Genomic DNA, 19,688 nt, shown 5'->3' with positions numbered 1-19,688 from the left:
GACAGAGCCTCAAGCTGTCGCCCTGGGTAGAGTGCTATGGCATCACAGCTCACAGCAACCTCCAACTCCTGGGCTCAAGCTATTCTCCTGCCTCCACTTCCCAAGTAGCTGGGACTACAGGCCCCCGCCATAATGCCTGGCTATTTTTTTTGGTTGCAGGCATCATTGTTGTTCGGTGGCTGGGGCTGGATTCGAACCCACCAGCTCAGCTCAGGTGTATGTGCCTGGTGCCTTAGCTGCTTGAGCCACAAGTGCTGAGCCCCAGTACAGGTTTTTATTTATTTATTTTTTTCTTGAGATAGGGTGTGGCTTGGTTAACTGGGATGGAGTCTAGTGTGTCCTGCCTCAGCCTCTTGAATAGCTGGAACTACAGGTATATACCACCACACTTGGCTCATTTTTTAATTTTTTTAATTTTTATTTTCTGTATTCATAGTATGAGTTAAAATTTTTCTATTTTTTATGGAAAAGGAGTCTTGCTCAGACTGGTCTTGAACTCCTGGCCTAAAGTAATCCTCCTGCCTTGGTCTCCTAAAGTTTTCAGGCATGAGTCACCATACTCAGTTTCCAATCATTTTTTTTTTTTTTTTTTGAGACAGAGTTTTACTATGTCACCCCTTGGTAGAGTGCTGTTGCATCACAGCTCACAGCAACCTCAAACTCTTGGTCGTAAGAGATTCTCTTGCTTCAGCCTCTCAAGTAGCTGGGACTATAGGCGCCTATCACAATGCTGGCTATTTTTTTGTTGTAGCTGTCATTGTTTGGCAGGCCCAGGTTAGGTTTGAACCCGCCAGCCCTGGTGTATGTGGCTGGCTCCCTACCCGCTGAGCTACAGGCATCGAGCTATTTTTTTTTTTAAAGAGGAAATGCCTTTCTTTCTTAAATGACATCTTCAGCAGTTTGAATGGAAGGGTACAGACTGAAGTCACTTTCAAGTAGACTGAGAAATGTGTGGGAGGAAAGAACAAGGAAGCATCATGTTTAGACTAGTCTTTATGTGAAGTGTAGCAGAGATACGGAGTGGAAGTTGGAAAGGGAGGTAGTCTCAAGAAGGTGTTTCTCCAGAGTATGCTAGTATGGTAATGGAAATGATTTAGGAAAGAGAAAAACTGCTGATGTAGATGAGAGAGATGTTAATCAAACAAGTGAATTCTTGAGGAGGTGAAGTGGATGGGTCTTGGACTGGTGCTGAATGGAATTGTGACAGGAAGGGAAACAAGCTCTCAATTGCAACAATGTGGAAGAGAGAAAAAAAAAACGAGTGTCAAAGCAAGAGGTCTGCAGATTTGCGATAAGGATGGGTTTGATGACTTTTATTTTCTCAATGAAGTAATTCTGATCTAAGAGTGACATGAGAGGCTGAGGAAGAGAGAGGAACAGAGTGAAGTGTTGGGGGACCTATTTGAGGTCTGAAATAATTTAAAGTAAAATCTCCAGAAAAAAAAAGGTAAAATCTTTGCCTCAGCTCAGGAAGTTGGGTAACTGGAGTTAACAAAATCCAGGGTCCCTGTAAAGCCCTATCAGAGAATTTGACTTTAACTTGAAGCCAACTGAGAGCCACCGAAGGTTAAAGGAGGGAGATTACATGATCAGAATCCTGTATTTGAACATGTGCTCTGGCTGTAGTGGGCTGTCTTTTCAGAAAATGCTAAAGACCTGGGGGTCCAGACCCCTACAGCACAGAGTGCCTATGTCCAGCATGCAGACAGGGGCGATGGCTCTGAACATGCAGCACAGACAACTCCTGCAACCCTCCTAGATCCATACCTGGGTACACTGTCTTTGGGAAGTATAAATGTTAATTCTTCTCCAATGTTGGATTCCAAAGTTGCATTTGGTATGTGATGATAAATCAGATGAGTAATTTCCTCTGAGTTACAATGAGGTTTTTTCAATAAAGTCACATAATATCCTGCACCTAAAACACCATTTAGAAGATCATGAAACAATGTTACTCTTTATACCACCTTTAGTTTCTGTAGCTTGGAATGGCTATAGCTCAGAGGGAAAGAGAAGCAAGAGACTGTCTGAGGTCCAACTTAAATAATAACGAACTCGCCTAGAAAGCACCCGAGGGCTATTTTTGAGAATCTTCTCTTCTGTTCCATAATTGGGAGGTGGTAATGACCAATTTAGCAAGGCTAAGCAAAATTAAGGAGTGCTGCATTAAGAGTGGTATTCCCTTTGAGTGACAATTTGGGGAAGTAAAAGCTTAGTAGGTAGAGGCCTTGAATGTTAAGGTAAAGAACAAAGATACTTGCATAATAATTAAATGATGTTTTAGAGGATACATACCACCTTATGGCATGCTAAACTTTCTTTCAGAAATTATTACCACTTATTATTATTATGCTGATGATGTATTCATTTAACAAACATTTCTTGAGGTCCTAAGGCTGTGACAGGCTCTGTTCCAGGTGTTGAGGATATACCAATGGACCAAATAGTAAAAAAAACTCTATTCTCCTGGGGCTTCTGTTAAAGGGGTGGGGGACAGACAGTAAACAAGATAAGTACATACAATGTAAGGAGTAGTAATAACAGTGTTAAGGAGATTCTGTTTACTTCATTCCCTCTCCACATTGTAAGCCCCTCTTCTGGGCCCTGGGGCCTCTACCCAAAGGGTGCAGAACAGGAGTGAAGAGGAGGCCTCTCCCTGCCTGACCTCAGGGCCTTTTGTGAGAGTAATATTGGGCAGTTTCCTTTAGCACAGGGGGCCTGGGATACAGACCCTGTCACGGGATGGAGGCTGTACTGCCACTCGCCTCCTGCTGCTCACCATATTTCTGCTTGAGGAACAGTGACGACCCACAGCACTGCAGCTCCCCGTTGGCCATGATGGCAATGCGGTCCCCCAGCAGGTCAGCCTCCTCCATGAAGTGGGTGGTCAGCAGGATGGTGCGGTCACTTTTCTGCTGCTGAAGAAGGTCCCAGATGGCTCTTCTAGAGATGGCGTCCATGCCTGAGGTGGGCTCATCCAGTATCAACACCTTGAGGGCAGACGCATAATGATGACAGAGCCATGTCCCAGGCCCACTCAATCTGCCTGTCCTCAGCATGGAAGGCCAAGGTATGTAGGCCATGGTCAAAAGGCCAGCAGCCAGCCCAGGCCAAGTAGAAGCTTGAGCTGGAGGCCTCTGGGCCCCACCAACCCTGGTACCTTGGAGCCTGCTATGAGGGCGATGCCGATGGAGAGCTTGCGCTTCATCCCCCCACTCAGGAACCTGCTCCGGGAGGCCCACTTGTCCTCCAGTCTGAGGATGTGCAGCATCTTCTTGACTTCTTCAGGGCACTTCTGGTGTGATAAGCCTTTCAACTGAAACAATAGGGGACGAAAGGCTGACCCTGTTCAGGGATTATATTGCTTGTATATACATAAATACACACAAGAAAGATGCAAAAGAAACTAACTAGCTTGCAGAAAGGGAAAGACAAAAGGCTTCTTCATTTGAACCATGTAAATAAATACATGACTTAAAGAAAAGTAAGTACAGCAGCCTGTTGAAAGTATTGTATATCATGACCAAGCAAGATATATCCCAGAAATGCAAGGTAGTTAGGCATATGAAAAATCAATGTATGTGTTTTATAACAAAGCATTTGGTGGGCCTTTATCCCTGGTTCCTGGGAAGAAGCCTCCATATCAGTGGTTCTCAACCTGTGGGTCGCAACCCATAGGAACTGTATTAAGAGTCCGCGGCATTAGGAAGGTTGAGAAACACTGCTCTAAACCTTGGAACTTCCTGTATGGGTATCTTTGGTACTCATGGTACCCTTAGGTCATGCCTGAGCTTCTGCTAATGGGTGTCTCAGGATGGGAGTGGCCACACCGAAAAGACCAGCCATGTGATTAAAGGGCTGGGGCTTTGAGCCATGTAATATCTGCCTGACCTCCCGACTACCTGGAAGAGGAGGGGGCTGGAGATTGAGTTTAGTAATGTGGCCAATGATGCATTTATTCATGCCTAAATAATAAAACCCCAATAAAAACTCTGGACACTCAAAGCTTAGGTAAGCCACCCTGATAGACATCTATGTACCCAGAACGTAATATATCCTGAGGACACAGAGTTTTTGCATTTGAGACTCTCTCTGACCTTGTTTCACATGGCTCTTCTTTTGCCTGGTACTGAATTATATCCTCTATAATAAAACTATAATCATAAGTGTCACACTCTCTTGAGTTCTGTCAGTCATTATCCAACCTGAGGGAGTAGTGGGACCTCCAGATCCGTAGTCAGTCTGTCATAAGTGCCTTGTTTGTCAAGGAACCCCTAAGCTTGTAGGTTTCTAAAGTGGTAGTGATCTTCTAGGAGATTGTGCCCTTAATGTATAAAGTCTATGCTAACTCCATTGTTAGTGCCAAACTGCATTGCTTAGATACAGAATATTAATAGAATGAAGGATAAAAAACCACATTGTAACCTCAGTAGACACAGAAAACCGTCTGATCAATCCAATACCCCATCATGATGAAAATACTCAACAAACTAGGAATAGAAGGGAACTTCCTGGGTGGCGCCTGTGGCTCAAGGAGTAGGGCACTGGTCCCATATGCCAGAGGTGGCCGGTTCAAACCCAGCCCCGGCCAAAAACCACAAAAAAAAAAAAAAAAGAAGGGAACTTCCTCAGCATGATAAAGGACATCTATGAAAAACCAACCCACAGCTAACATCATAGTCTCATCAATGGTAGATTGATGGTAATGGTAAAAGTTTCCCCCCTACAATTAGGAACAAAACAAGGATGTCTGTTTTGTCATCTTATCCAAAATTATACTGGGGGTTTTAGCCAGGGAACTTAGAAAAGAGAAAGAAGTAAAGGTCATCCAGATTGGAAAAAAGAAGTAAGATCTGTTCTTTGCAGATCACATGATCTTACATGTAGAAAACATTGAAGAACTCCAAAACACTATTAGAGCTAATAAATGAGTTAAGTAAAGTTGCAGGATATAACATAAACATACAAATCTGAGTTGTATTACTTTACACTAGCAATGAACAACCCCAAAATGAAGTTACAAAACCAATTCCATGGTTTTGAGCCATGTAATATCTCCTGACCTCCTGACTACCTGGAAGAGGAGGGGACTGGAGATTGAGTTTAGTCATGTGGCCAATGATGCATTCATTCATGCCTAAATAATAATTTATATTAGTATTATGAAAGATAAAATATTTAGAAATAGGGTGGTGCCTGTGGCTCAGTCGGTAAGGTGCCGGCCCCATATACCGAGGGTGGCAGGTTCAAACCCAACCCCAGCTGAACTGCAACCAAAAAAAAAAAAATTTAGAAATAGGCCAGCACAGTGGCTTACACCTGTAATCCCACCACTTTGGTAGGCTGAGGCAGGAGGATCACTGGAGGCCAAGAGTTCAAGACCAGCTTGGGAGGTATAACAAGACCTTGTTTCTGCAAAATAATAAAAAAAATAAGCTATAGTGTTAGCTACTTGGGAGGCTGCTACAGGAAGATTGCCTGAGCCCCAGAGTTCACAGTTAACAGTGAGCTATGATTATGCCACTATACTCCAGCATGGGTAACAGAGTAAGATCCTGTCTTCAATAAATAAATAAATAAATAATATATAGCAATAAATTTAACCAAAGAAGTGCAAGAAATACCAGTACCTTGAAAATTATAAAACATTATTGAAAGTAATTAAAGAAGGCCTAAATAAATGGAAGTACTTTTCATGTTTATAGATCGAAACTTTTTGGTTTTTATTTATTTATTTATTTATTTAGAGACAGAGTCTTATTTTGTCGCCCTCAGTAGAGTGCCATGGCATCACAGCTCACAGCAACCTCCAGCTCTTGGGCTTAGGCAATTCTCTTGCCTCAGCCTCCCAAGTAGCTAGTACCACAGGCACCTGCCACAATGCTTGGCTATTTTTTTTTTTTTTGGCCGGGGCTAGGTTCGAACCTGCCACCTCTGGCATATGGGACCAGCGCCCTACTCCTTGAGCCACAGGCGCTGCCTGACTTGGCTATTTTTTTTATTGCAATTTGGCTGGGGCCAGGTTTGAACTTGCCACCCTCAGTATATGGGGCCAGTGTATAGAGTCCCACTATGTCACCCTCAGTAGAGTGCTATGACATCACAGCTCACAGCAACCTCCAACTCCTGGGCTTAAGTGATTCTCTTGCCTCAGCCTCCCAAGTAGCAGGCACCAGCCACAATGCCCGGCTATTTTTTGTTGCAGTTGTCATTGTTGTTTTAGCTGGCCCGGGCTGGGTTCGAACCCACCAACTTCGGTGTACGTGGCTGGCGCCGTAACCATTGTACTATGGGCGCTGAGCCTATAGATTGAATTTTTTTTTTAAATTTTATTAAATCATAGTTGTGTATATTAATGTGATCATGGGGCACCATACACTAGTTTCATAGACCGTTTGACACATTTTCATCACACTGGTTAACATAGCCTTCCTGGCATTTTCTTAGTTATTGTGCTAAGACATTTACATTCCACATTTACTAAGTTTCACATGTACCCTTGTAAGATGCACTGCAGGTGTAATCCCACCAATCCCCCTCCCTCTGCCCACCTCTCTGAAATTTTTTAATTTTATGGAGATGACAGTAATACCCAAAGTAACCTAGAGATTCAATGCAATCACTATAAAAATTTTAATAGCCTTTTTCACTTTTATTTTTTTTGAGACAGTCTCACTTTATTGACCCCAGTAGAGTGCTGTAGCATCACAGCTCATAGCAACCTCCAATTCCTGGACTTAGGCGATTCTCTTGCCTCAGCCTCCTGAGTACCTGGGACTACAGACGCCCGCCACAACGTCTGGCTATTTTTTTGTTTTGCAGTTTGGCTGGGGCCGGGTTCGAACCCGCCACTCTCGGTATATGTGGCCAGCGCCCTGCCTTTTTCACTTTTTCAGGGCAAGTTGATCCTAAAATTCATATAGAAATGCTGAAGAAGGCTGGGCACAGTGGCTCACTCTTCTAATCCTAGCACTCTGGGAGGCCAAGGTGGGTGGATTGCCTGAGCTCACGGGTTCGAGACCAGCCTGAGCAAGAGCAAGACTCCATCTCTAAAAATAGCCAGGCATTGTGGCGGTCACCCATAGTCCCAGCTACTTGGGAGGCTGAGGCAAGAGAATTGCTTGAGCCCAAGAGTTGGAGGTTGCTGTGAACTCTGACACCACTGCACTCTACCGAGGGCGACAAAACAAAACTATGTCTCAAAACAAAAAAAGCCAGAGACTCAGAATACCAAAACAATCTTAAAAAGAAGAACAAAGTTGGAAGACTCACACTTCCTGATTTCAAAATTTACTGCAAACTACAGTAATGAATACCTGTGCTACTGGCCTAAGGACAGACATACAGAACAACAGGATAGCATTGAGCATATACAAACAATCCCAATTTGTGTCTACAGTACATCGATTTTGATGAGGGTGCCAAGACTATTCAAAGGGGAAAGAACAGTCTTTTCAACAAATGGTGTTGAGATAACTGGCTATCTGCACTCAAAATAATAAATGTGGACCTCTGCTCACATTGCATATAAAAATTTACTCATAATGGATCAAAGGCCTAAATGTGAGAACTATGATATCTTAGAAGGAAATACTGGTGTAAATCCCACACAATGGTTTTTAAAATATGATATCAAAAGCATAAATATGATCACCAAAGCATAAAACTTCTGTGTATCAAAGAATACTATCAATACAGGGAAAAGAGAATCCACAGAATAGGAGAAAATATTTGCAAAGCATGTATCTAATAAGGGTGCGGTGTGTGGAATACATTAAAAACACCTCTTACAACTCAACTACAAAAAGATAAAAACCCAGCTAAAAAATAAGCCAAGGACTTGGACAGATATTTCGCCAAAGAAGTATATAAACGGCCAATTAGCACATGAAAAGATAGTCATCAGGGAAACGCAAATCAAAGCTTTAAGATACTACTTTACACCCATTATAGTGGCAGTGTCTCAAAAAGTTAAAAAAAAAAAAGTTAAATACCGAATTACTATAGGACCCATGAATTTCACTCCTAGGTATTTACTAAAGCACTGAAAATAGGTGTTCAAATAAAAATGTAAATGCCAATGTTCAAAGCACCAGTACTGGCAACAGCCAAAGGGTGAAAACAACCCAGTTGTCCATAAACTGATGAATGAATAAACATTCAACTGAGTATTGAATGGATTTTATCCAGGTATGAAAAGGAGTGAATTATTGACATATGCTAAAATACGGTAAATCTTGAAAACACTGTTAAGTGAAATAAGCCAGACACAAAAAGCCACATATTTTATGATTCTATTTATATGAAATACCCAAGATAGGCAAATCCATAGAGACAGAAATCAAATTAGGGTTGCCACACGCTGCAGGGAGGGAAAAATGAGAAGACACTGTGCATAAGTTTCTTCGGTGGGTAATGAAAATGTTCTACAATTAGATAGTGGTGATGGTTACATAACATTGTGAGTATACTAAAAACCAGTGAATTGAACATTGTAAAATGGTAAATTTTATCTCAATAAAAAGTGAAAATTAAATGTAAAAAATCAACCTGGGCATGGTGACTCACACCTGTAATTCCAGCACTTTTGAGAGACTGGAGGTAGTAGGATTGCTTGAGGCCAGGAGTTTACTGGGAAACATCATGAGAACCTATCTCTATAAAAGAATGAAAAAATTAGCCAGGCATGAGGGTGGGTGCCTGTAGTCCCAGTTATTCCAGAGGCTAAGGCAGGAGGATCCCTTGAACCTAGGAGTTCAAGGCTGCAGTAAACTATGATAGTACCACTGACTCCAGCCTGGCCTACAAAGTAAGACCCTGTCTCAAATAATAATAATAATAATAATAAAGTAGTTTCTAGAAATCCTTTAACTCAGAAATCTTGATTCAAATGCCATGCCTCTCCTCCTTCCTGAATGTTTGGGTAATTATGTCCATAAGAGGTTTCTAGATTGTGACATAGTAAGAAATATACTATTTGGTCTCTGCCCTGGTTCCTGACAGAGCTCCTACATGCCTTATAATGTCCTAAGTGATAGAGATAATTAGAAACATATTTTGTTTTAATATTTGTCTTTGATTTGATATTTGATTTCGTTCCTAAATCTCTTGGAACTTCCTGGGTGACAGGAATGTCTTTTGTTCTAATGAGGTGACTCTTGGTAGGCTTTTACATAGCTTCAGGATGGGAGCTGGTCACCAGAAAGACCAATCCATGATTAGAAACTCCCCCGCCCTTCAGGGAGAGAGGAGGGGCTGGAGATTGAGCTAATAATTGATCATGATGAAGCCGGCACAAAAATCTGAATTGCAGGTTTTGAAGAGTTTCTAGCTAGTGCACACATTAAGGTGTTGCAAAGGTGGCATGGAAGTTCTGCACCTCTTTCCACATACATTGACCCATGTGCTTCTTCATCTGGTGTTCACCTGAGTTTTGTGAGCTGTTACAGCAAATTACTGAACTAAGGAGGGGATTGCGAGAAGTCTCAACTGACAGACATTTGTTTAGAAGTATACTTGACGATCTGGGACTTATAACCTGAAAGGGGGGGCATCTTGACTGATCTCTAAACCTGTGGGCCTGACGCTAACTCCAGGTAGTTAGTGTCCGAGTAGAACACTCCGTTGGTGTCTGGAATTGGAGAAAGTCACCACACTTTTGGTATCAGAAGTGTTAAGAGAAACATGAGGCTTCCTTTTAAAAACTTTCCCAGGTTGAATCACAGAACTCTGGTCTATTTCACTATTCCCAAGAATGTGTGCAGAGGAAACAAATACCTGTTATCCAGCAACTCACCTGAGCATAGAAAGAAAGATGTTCTGCTACTGTGAAGTTTTCAAATAAGATATCGTGTTGGGGGCACCAGCCTAAGCTCTTCCTAATGTGAAACATGTCTTGTGAAATTTCATATCCGTTGACATAAGCATGTCCACTGGTAGGGGGAATAAGACCTAGAACAAGTAGAAGACACGTGGTAATGTCCTCTTCAGTAAGAGCACACAGCAGTACAAAGCCTAATGACACCTTCGGCTTTGTTTGCTTGTTTTCACACAGAAAATTCTTATTTTACTTCTTTGCCACAGTCAATGAGTAACATCCAAGGAGTACATGTTCTGTGTATTACAATCTATAAGATCACAAAGCGAATATTAGAGATAGGAGAGGTCTTTCCAATATGGTTAAGTAAAAAAAAAAAGCAAATGATACTACTCTAAGTATTAAATAATTATTTGGATGCCTAGCAAATATGATTAAGAAGACAGTATATTGAGAATCTAACTGTTTTGTTTGTTTTTGGAGACACAGTCTCACTTTCTTGCCCTCAGTAGAGTGCTATGGTGTCACAGCTCACAGCAACCTCAAACTCTTGGGCTGAAGCGATTCTCTTGCCTCAGCCTCCCAAGTAGCTGGGACTACTGGCACCTTCCAAAATGCCTGGCTATTTTTAGAAACAGGGTATCACTCTAGCTCAGGCTGGTCTTGAACTCCTGAGCTCAGGTGATCCCCCACCCCCCACCTAGGCCTCCCAGAGTGCTGGGATTACAGGCATGAGCCATCATCGCACCTGGCCTTTAAATTGAAATTCTTAAAGGCAAGGTCTATGACTTATCTCTGATTCCTGATAAATGAATGAATGTATTAATGACTACATTCACTACCAAATGTATCCCAGAGTAAAACTTTGCAGTCTGCTCCCTTGTGTATTATTTTTGTCTTTATTTCAATTTCCTTTTCTAAGTATATTTTTCAGTTTGAAAAAGGCAATAAATTCTTTTTTTTTGAGACAAAGTCTCACTATGTTGCCCTCGGTAGAGTGCTGTGGCATCACAGCTCACAGCAACCTCAAATTCTTGGGCTTAAGCAATTCTCTTGCCTCAGCTCCCAAGTACCTGGGACTACAGGCACATGCCACAATGCCTGGCTATTTTTGTTGTTGTTTTTGTTGCAGTTGTTTAGCTGGCCTGGGCTGGGTTCGAACCTGCCACCCTCGGTGTATGTGGCTGGTGCTGTAACCACTGTGCTACGGGAGCCAAGCTGGCAATAAATTCTTATTGCAACAAGGTTAGAAAAAAAGATGTAATAAAACGAAGGTTATACAGTCCCATCATAGAAAGATAACTGATGGGGCGGTGCCTGTGGCTCAGTCGGTAGGGCGCCGGCCCCATATACCGAGGGTGGCGGGTTCAGACCCAGCCCCGGCTGAACTGCAACCAAAAAATAGCCGGGCGTTGTGGCAGGCGCCTGTAGTCCCAGCTACTCGGGAGGCTGAGGCAAGAGAATCGCTTAAGCCCAGGAGTTGGAGGTTGCTGTGAGCTGTGTGACGCCATGGCACTCTACCGAGGGTGATAAAGTGAGACTCTGTCTCTACAAAAAAATAAAATAAAAAAAAAAAAAGATAACTGATATTTTTCTACTATATAGTCTTAGTTTTTTTTTTTTTTTCTGTTTTTGAGACTGAGCCTCACTATGTCATCCTCAGTAGAGTGCTGTGAAATCATAGCTTACAGCAACCTCAAACTCTTGGACTTAAGCGATTCTCTTGCCTCAGCCTCCCAAGTAGCTGGGACTACTATGTTTTTTTGTTGCAGTTGTCATTGTTGTTTAGCAGTCCAAACTCTTGGACTTAAGCGATTCTCTTGCCTCAGTCTCCCAAGTAGCTGGGACCAGCTATTTTTTTGTTGCAGTTGTCATTGCTGTTTAGCAGGCCTGGGCTGGGTTTGAACCCATCAGCCTTGGTGTATGTGCCTGGCACCACTGTGCTATGGGCACCAAGCCAGTCTTAGGTATTTTTTATACATGACCAACTCACATACTTGTTTTTTTCTTTTTTCTTTCTTTTTTTTTTTTTTAACAAAAATGAGAATACAAATATAAATTCTAGTTTTTCTTTGGCATATATATAGACACTTCTGATACTATATTAACTGGCTTTTCCATATAGCAATGTATTGAGGCCATTTGTCCACATCAACAAAATCTGGATCATTTTTAAAGATTAAAAAGATTTCATTGTTATGAATATACCCTATTTATTTATTTAATCCACACTGATGGATAGCTAAATTATTTGGAATTTTTCAGAAGCATAAACCTGTGATAGAACTTTGCTTACTTCCCCAATTATTTCCTTACTCTAAACAATATAAACAGATTTATTTGGTAGGTCAAAAGGGGGTCAAAACTTTGAAGGTTTTTGATACTTACTGCCAAATTACCCTCTGGTTGGGTTTTTAGATCTTCCATTTTGGCTGAGGATAATAAAGCATTAATGATTGTTTGGGCTAACAAAGGGAAAAGACAATACTATTTTATGTCAAGTAAAGGTAAAAAGCCTTTTAATATAATGTTATAATAGAATAACTAAATAGAGCAGTGGTTCTCAACCTTCCTAATGCTGTGGCCCTTTAATACAGTTCCTGTGGGTCGTGATCCACAGGTTGAGAACCACCGAAATAGAGGAACTCATAGAACAAAAAAAAATCCACATAACTTTACTCAGCAGAGAAATGGAGTTTAAGATACAAAACATTCCTGTGCCAAGTTTTGGACTTTTCTATAAATAATCGTGATAGATGGGAGGGGGAAGGATGAGTGGAGGGAGGGTTATTGGTGGGACCACACCTACAGTGCATTTTATAAGGGTGCCTGTTAAATTTATTAAGTATAGAATATAAATGTCTTAACACAATAACTGAAAATGTGGTGAAGGCTATGTTAACCAGTTTGATGAAAATATTTCAAATGGTATATAAAACCAACACATTATACCCTATGATTGCATTAATGTAGACAGCTATGATTTAATAAAAAAAAATTGTGATAGATCAGTGCTTTGCTGTCCAGTGCCCTGGGGAATCAGGCAGATTCTCCTTCCAGCTTAGCATCTTCAGGGCTACTGAACCCCATTACATGTCTCTAGCAATACCCCTTTCTCCACCACTGTGTTAGCTTTTCATGCAGTGTCACTTTCGGTAGAAATCCATAGCAGGGCTTCTCTGATATATCATTCACAGTCAGCATTTTGGTAGTATTTGCAATACATTAATTAATTAATTAATTTAGTTATTCACTCAATGCTATTTATTGAGTGCCTATTCTGTGCCAAACACTGTTTGGACATTGAATCCAGAAGTAAACAGAACTAGGGAGAAAGACAGGGAGAGACAGAGAAATAACACACATGCATACAACCAAATAAGATGATTACAGGCTTGGCGCCTGTGGCTCAAGTGGGTAAGGTGCCAGCCACATACACCTGAGCTGGCGGGTTCGAGTCCAGCCTGGGCTTGCCGAACAACGGTGATGGCTGCAACCAAACAATAGCCGGGCATTGTGGCGGGCACCCATAGTCCCAGCTACTTGGGAGGCTGAGGCAGGAGACTCACTTGAGCCCAGGAGCTGGAGGTTGCTGTGAGCTGTGATGCCACAGCACTCTACCTAGGGCGACAGCTTGAGGCTCTGTCTCAAAAAAAAAAAAAAGATAATTACAGAAACCAAGGAATACTACACACAAAACAAAATGAAATGTGGAAGAGGCTGTGGGGTGTTTCTTTTTTTTTCTCATGGAATATTATGCAGCCTTAAAGAAAGATGGAGACTTTCTTCTTTTTTTTTTTTTAGAGACAGAATCTCATTTTATCGCCCTTGGTAGAGTACCATGGCGTCACACAGCTCACAGCAACCTCCAACTCCTGAAGGCAATTCTTTTGCCTCAGCCTCCCAAGTAGCTGGGACTACAGGTGCCCGCCATAACACCCGGCTATTTTTTTGTTGCAGTTTGGCTGGGTCTGGGTTTGAACCCGCTACCCTTGGCATATGGGGCCAGTGCCCTCCCACTGAGACACAGGTGCTGCCCTGTGGAGTGTTTCTATCATGTGGCCTCCTTAGATAATGCTGGGAACTGGCTGCCCCAGTAACCAGGCCTGTGGGTAGACCTGGATCACCCTTTAAACAGTGAGGACCTCACAAGCTACAGAGGGGAGAAGGCTTCCCTAAAAGGTCACACTGCCAGGAACAACAATACCCATACCTAGGAGAGGACCACACTTTTAGAAACACGGCTGTGCCCAGTCCAGGACACTGGCTGGGGCTCAGCCCCTAATACTGATGCACACAGAGTCTAGACAGTGAGCATCTGCTGGGCTGAGACTTGGTTTTTAAAGTCCTGATACCAAAGGGGTGTTTGTTAAAAGTTCCTCTAACGGGGGTGGAGCAAGATGGCGGCTGAGTAACAGCTTCCCTGCAACTGGGCATGGTGAGTCTGGGGAGATAAGACTCCAGGCATCTCTGGCTGGTGGGATCTGCCTATAATCATCCCTTTGAGGATACAGGGAGCCAGCAAGGGACTTCTGGACCCCAAGAGGAGGACAAAAACAGTGGAAAACTGCCAAGTAGTTGCATGTGTTCGATTGACCTAATCCCGCCGGCAGCTGTAAGTACAAGTAGCAGTGAGACTGCAAACTGGAAAGGCCTTACCTGTGAACTGTTTCAGTGTTTTCGGACTTGGCACTCAGTTGAACTGCCTTGGGGAGAGCTTGAGCAGGAGTGCGGAGAACTTTGGGCATTGTCTAGGGCCTCAGACTGAGCTGCTGAGCCGGATGGAGCTAATAGTGTTAAGCTGTGGGCCGCAGGGAGCCATTGTGAGAGAACTGCCTGGCAAGCTCCACCCTCAGGGTCGCAGAGCAAGGATCAGGCGGGAGCTAGTAACCTAGTGACTGAGCAGCCTAAAGGTGGGGACTGAGCTGCCTTACAGCCTTAACCCTCAGGGGCAGAGTGAGACCGGTTTTGGCATACTGGAGCCTCGGGCTGTTGCCCTGGGTAGAGGGCCGTGGTGTCACAGTTCAAAGCAACCTCAAACTCCTGGGCTTGGCGCCGCCTGGACCTCCATAAGAGCTGCACCATGACCCCCGACCTGCGACCCGTGCCCGCCGGGCCTCTGATGCCCTGACCAGGAACTGCAGGAGCCACACAACCCTGCATCCTCCCTCCGGTACCCTCCCTGCCTCCACACTGGCCGACTCGTCTGGCCAGGTACTCTGGAAGACGCATGCCCTCCAGAGCCCTCCCTGCCTCTGCGCAGAGCCCTTCTCCTGGCCAGAGACTGCTGGAGCCTTGGGCTCACTATGCCAAAGTCACTGGGCACCAGGCACTCCCAGAACCGTGCGCACCATCTCCCGCCCTGTTGCTGGATTTGGGTATGTCACACTCCAGAACTGCTTCCACAACCAGAACTCCCTGGCTGGGGCAGCCCCAGAGGAACTACACATGGTCACTCCCTACAAAGATCCAGCAACAATAGAGTGATCCTGCTGGAGTCTAATCTTGGAGAGACACCTCCTCAACTCTGAGGACGGCCGGAGGCAATGGTGAAAAACAATCATGAGGTGAAATCAACAGAAAAACTCTGGCAATATGAATAATCAAAGTAGATCAACTTCCCCAAGGATCAATGGGACAGACACAGCACAAGATCCCATACACAAACAAATAGCTGAGATGTCAGAAATCGAATTCAGAATCTGGATAGCCAATAAGATCGAATTAGAATTCCAAGCAGTAACCCAAAATATATCTCAAGAATTCAATGAATTCAAAGACCAAATTACCAAAGATTTTGACACATTGAGACAAGAAGTTGCAGCCCTCAAAGATCTGAGAAACACAGTAGAATCCCTCAGTAACAGAATGGAGAAAGCAGAAGAAAGGATTTCTGACATTGAAGACAAAGCTTTGGAATGCTCCCAAACTCTCAAAGAGGAAGAGAAATGGAGGGGAAAAACAGATCACTCTCTCAGAGAACTCTGGGATAATTAGAAGAAAACCAATATTCGTCTTATAGGGATCCCCAAAGCGATGAAATGGCTTCACAAGGCACAGAGTCTCTTCTCCATGAGATTATGAAGGAGAACTTTCTAGACAAGCCAAGAGATTCTGAAATTCAGATAGCAGACAGTTTCAGAACTCCAGCATGACTCAACTCAAATAAGACATCCCCCCAGACACATCATAATCGATTTCACTAAAGTTAATATGAAGGAGAAAATTCTGAAAGCAGCCAGACGAAAGAAAACCATCACCTACAAGGGCAAGAATATTAGAATAACTGCAGATCTCTCTGCTGAAACCTTTCAAGCTAGAAGAGGATGTTCATCGACTTTTAATCTCCTAAAACAAAATAACTTTCAACCCAGGATCCTGTACTCAGCTAAACTGAGCTTCATTTATGACGGAGAAATTAAATACTTCAACGACATTCACATGTTGAAGAAATTTGCCATAATTAAACCAGCTTTCCAGGATATTCTCAGACCTATCCTCCATAAAGACCAGTGTAATCCTCCACCACAAAAGTAAACCTACCCAGAAAATTTTGATCAAATTCCAACTTCCAGAGTCGCAAAGGGATTAAAAATGTCCACTGGACTTTCGAAAGGCTTATCAATATTCTCAATTAATGTGAATGGTTTAAATTGTCCTCTAAAGTGGCACAGGTTGGCTGACTGGATACAAAAACTCAAGCCAGATATCTGCTGCATACAAGAATCGCATCTCACATTAAAAGACAAATATAGACTCAAGGTGAATGGATGGTCATCTATACTCCAGGCAAATGGAAAGCAGAAAAAAGCAGGTGTTGCAATCCTGTTCACAGACACGATAGGCTTTAAGCCAACCAAAATAAGGAAGGACAAGGATGGACACTTCATATTTGTTAAAGGTAATACTCAATATGATGAGATTTCAATTATTAATATTTATGCAACCAACCAGAACGCACCTCAATTTACAGGAGAAACTCTAACAGACATGAGCAACTTGATTTCCTCCAGTTCCATAGTAGTTGGAGATTTTAACACCCCTTTAGCAGTGCTGGATAGATCCTCCAAAAAGTAGCTCAGCAAAGAAATTTTAGATTTAAACTTAACCATTCGACATCTGGACTTAACAGACATCTACAGAACATTTCATCCCAACAAAACTGAATACACATTCTTCCCATCAGCCCACGGAAGATACTCCAAAATCGACCACATCCTAGGCCACAAATCTAACCTCAGCAAATTTAAAAAAATAGAAATTATTCCTTGCATCTTCTCAGACCATCATGGAATAAAAGTTGAACTCAATAACAACAGGAACCTGCATACCCATACAAAAACATGGAAGCTAAACAACCTTATGCTGAAGGATAGATGGGTTATAGACGAGATTAAGAAGGAAATCGCCAAATTTTTGGAAGAAAACAACAATCAAGACACGAATTACCAGAACCTCTGGGATACTGCAAAGGCAGTCCTACGAGGGAAATTTATAGCACTGCAAGCCTTCCTCAAGAAAATGGAAAGAGAGGAAGTTAACAACTTAATGGGACATCTCAAGCAACTGGAGAACGAAGAACACTCCAACCCCAAACCCAGCAGAAGAAAAGAAATAACCAAAATCAGAGCAGAACTAAACAAAATTGAAAACAAAAGAATTATACAACAGATCAATAAATCCAAAAGTTGGTTTTTTGAAAAGATCAATAAAATAGATAAACCTTTGGCCAACCTAACCAGAAAAAGAAAAGAGTAAAATCTCTAATTTCATCAATCAGAAATGGTAACGATGAAATAACAACAGACCCCTCAGAAATTCAAAAAATCCTTAACGAATACTACAAGAAACTCTACTCTCACAAATATGAAAATCTGAAAGAAATCGACCAATACCTGGAAGTACGCCACCTACCAAGACTTAGCCAGAATGAAGTGGAAATGTTGAACAGGCCTATATCAAATTCTGAAATAGCATCAACTATACAAAATCTCCATAAAAAGAAAAGCCCAGGACCAGACGGTTTTATGTCAGAATTCTACCAAACCTTTAAAGAAGAACTAGTACCTACACTACTAAACCTCTTCCAAAATATAGAAAAAGAAGCAATATTACCCAACACATTCTACAAAGCAAACATCACCTTGATCCCTAAACCAGGGAAAGACCCAACAAGAAAAGAAAATTATAGACCAATATCACTAATGAATATTGATGCTAAAATACTCAATAAGATCCTAACAAACAGAATCCAACAACACATCAAAAAAATTATACACCACGACCAAGTGGGATTTATCCCAGGGTCTCAAGGCTGGTTCAATATACGTAAATCTATAAATGTAATTCAACACATAAACAAACTAAAAAATAAGGACCATATGATTCTTTCAATTGATGCAGAAAAAGCTTTTGATAATATCCAGCATCCCTTCATGATCAGAGCACTTAAGAAAATTGGTATAGAAGGGACATTTCTGAAACTAATAGAGGCCATCTACAGCAAACCCACAGCCAATATCGTATTGAATGGAGTTAAATTGAAATCATTTCCACTTAGATCAGGAACCGGGCAAGGTTGCCTGTTGTCTCCACTGCTCTTTAACATTGTAATGGAAGTTTTAGCCATTGCAATTAGGGAAGAAAAGGCAATCAAGGGTATCCACATAGGGTCAGAAGAGATCAAACTTTCACTCTTTGCAGATGATATGATCGTATATCTGGAAAACACTAGGGATTCTACTACAAAACTTTTAGAAGTGATCAAGGAATATAGCAATATCTCAGACTACAAAATCAACACCCATAAATCTGTAGCCTTTATATATACCAACAATAACCAAGCTGAAAAACAGTCAAGGACTCTATTCCTTTCACAGTAGTGCCAAAGAAGATGAAATATTTGGGAGTATACCTAACAAAGGACGTGAAAGACCTCTACAAAGAAAACTATCAAACTTTAAGAAAAGAAATAGCTGAAGATATTAATAAATGGAAAAACATACCAGGCTCATGGCTGGGAAGAATCAACATTGTTAAAATGTCTATACTACCCAAAGCAATATATAATTTTAATGCAATTCCTATTAAAGCTCCATTGTCATATTTTAAAGATCTTGAAAAAATAATACTTCGTTTTATATGGAATCAGAAAAAAACTCAAATAGCCAAAACATTACTCAGCAATAAAAACACAGCAGGAGGAATCATGCTACCAGACCTGAGACTGTACTATAAATCCATAGTGATCAAAACAGCATGGTATTGGCATGGAACAGAAGTAGATGTCTGGAACAGAATAGAGAACCAAGAGATGGATCCAGCTACTTACCGTTATTTCATGTTTGACAAGTCAATTAAAAACATTCAGTGGGGAAAAGATTCCCTATTTAACAAATGGTGCTGGGTGAACTGGCTGGCAACCTGTAGAAGATTGAAACTGGACCCACACCTTTCACCATTAACTAAGATAGACTCTCACTGGATAAAAGATTTAAACTTAAGGCATGAAACTATAAAAATACTTGAAGAAAGTGCAGGGAAAACTCTTGAAGGAATCAGCCTGGGTGAACATTTTATGAGGAGGACTCCCCAGGCAATTGAAGCAGTATCAAAAATATACTACTGGGACCAGATCAAAGTTAAAAGCTTCTGCACAGCCAAGAACATAGTAAGTAAAGCAAGCAGACAGCTCTCAGAATAGGAGAAAGTATTTGCAGGTTATACCTCCGATAAAGGTCTAATAACTAGAATCCACAGAGAACTCAAACGTATTAGCAAGAAAAGAACACGTGATCCCATCTCAGGGTGGACAAGGGACTTGAAGAGAAACTTCTCTAAAGAAGACAGATGCACGATCTACAAACATATG

At 41.9% G+C, this 19,688-nt stretch overlaps 1 protein-coding gene across 1 annotated transcript in view; it reads right to left on the bottom strand.

The window, feature by feature from the left end:
- Positions 1 to 19,688, bottom strand: part of LOC128562047 (ATP-binding cassette sub-family A member 17-like) — a 150,105-nt gene that overhangs the window by 54,890 nt on the left and 75,527 nt on the right. The window contains exons 15-18 of the mRNA XM_053556652.1: positions 9,797 to 9,951; positions 3,161 to 3,316; positions 2,780 to 2,990; positions 1,768 to 1,918 (exon numbers count right to left, since the gene is read on the bottom strand). Coding sequence (XP_053412627.1) covers positions 1,768 to 1,918; positions 2,780 to 2,990; positions 3,161 to 3,316; positions 9,797 to 9,951 — 673 coding nt within the window. The remainder of the gene's footprint in view (positions 1 to 1,767; positions 1,919 to 2,779; positions 2,991 to 3,160; positions 3,317 to 9,796; positions 9,952 to 19,688) is intronic.

Source organism: Nycticebus coucang, chromosome 12, assembly GCF_027406575.1.
Source record: "Nycticebus coucang isolate mNycCou1 chromosome 12, mNycCou1.pri, whole genome shotgun sequence".
NCBI lineage: Eukaryota > Metazoa > Chordata > Mammalia > Primates > Lorisidae > Nycticebus > Nycticebus coucang.
This window is presented reverse-complemented; position numbering and strand designations above follow the sequence as displayed.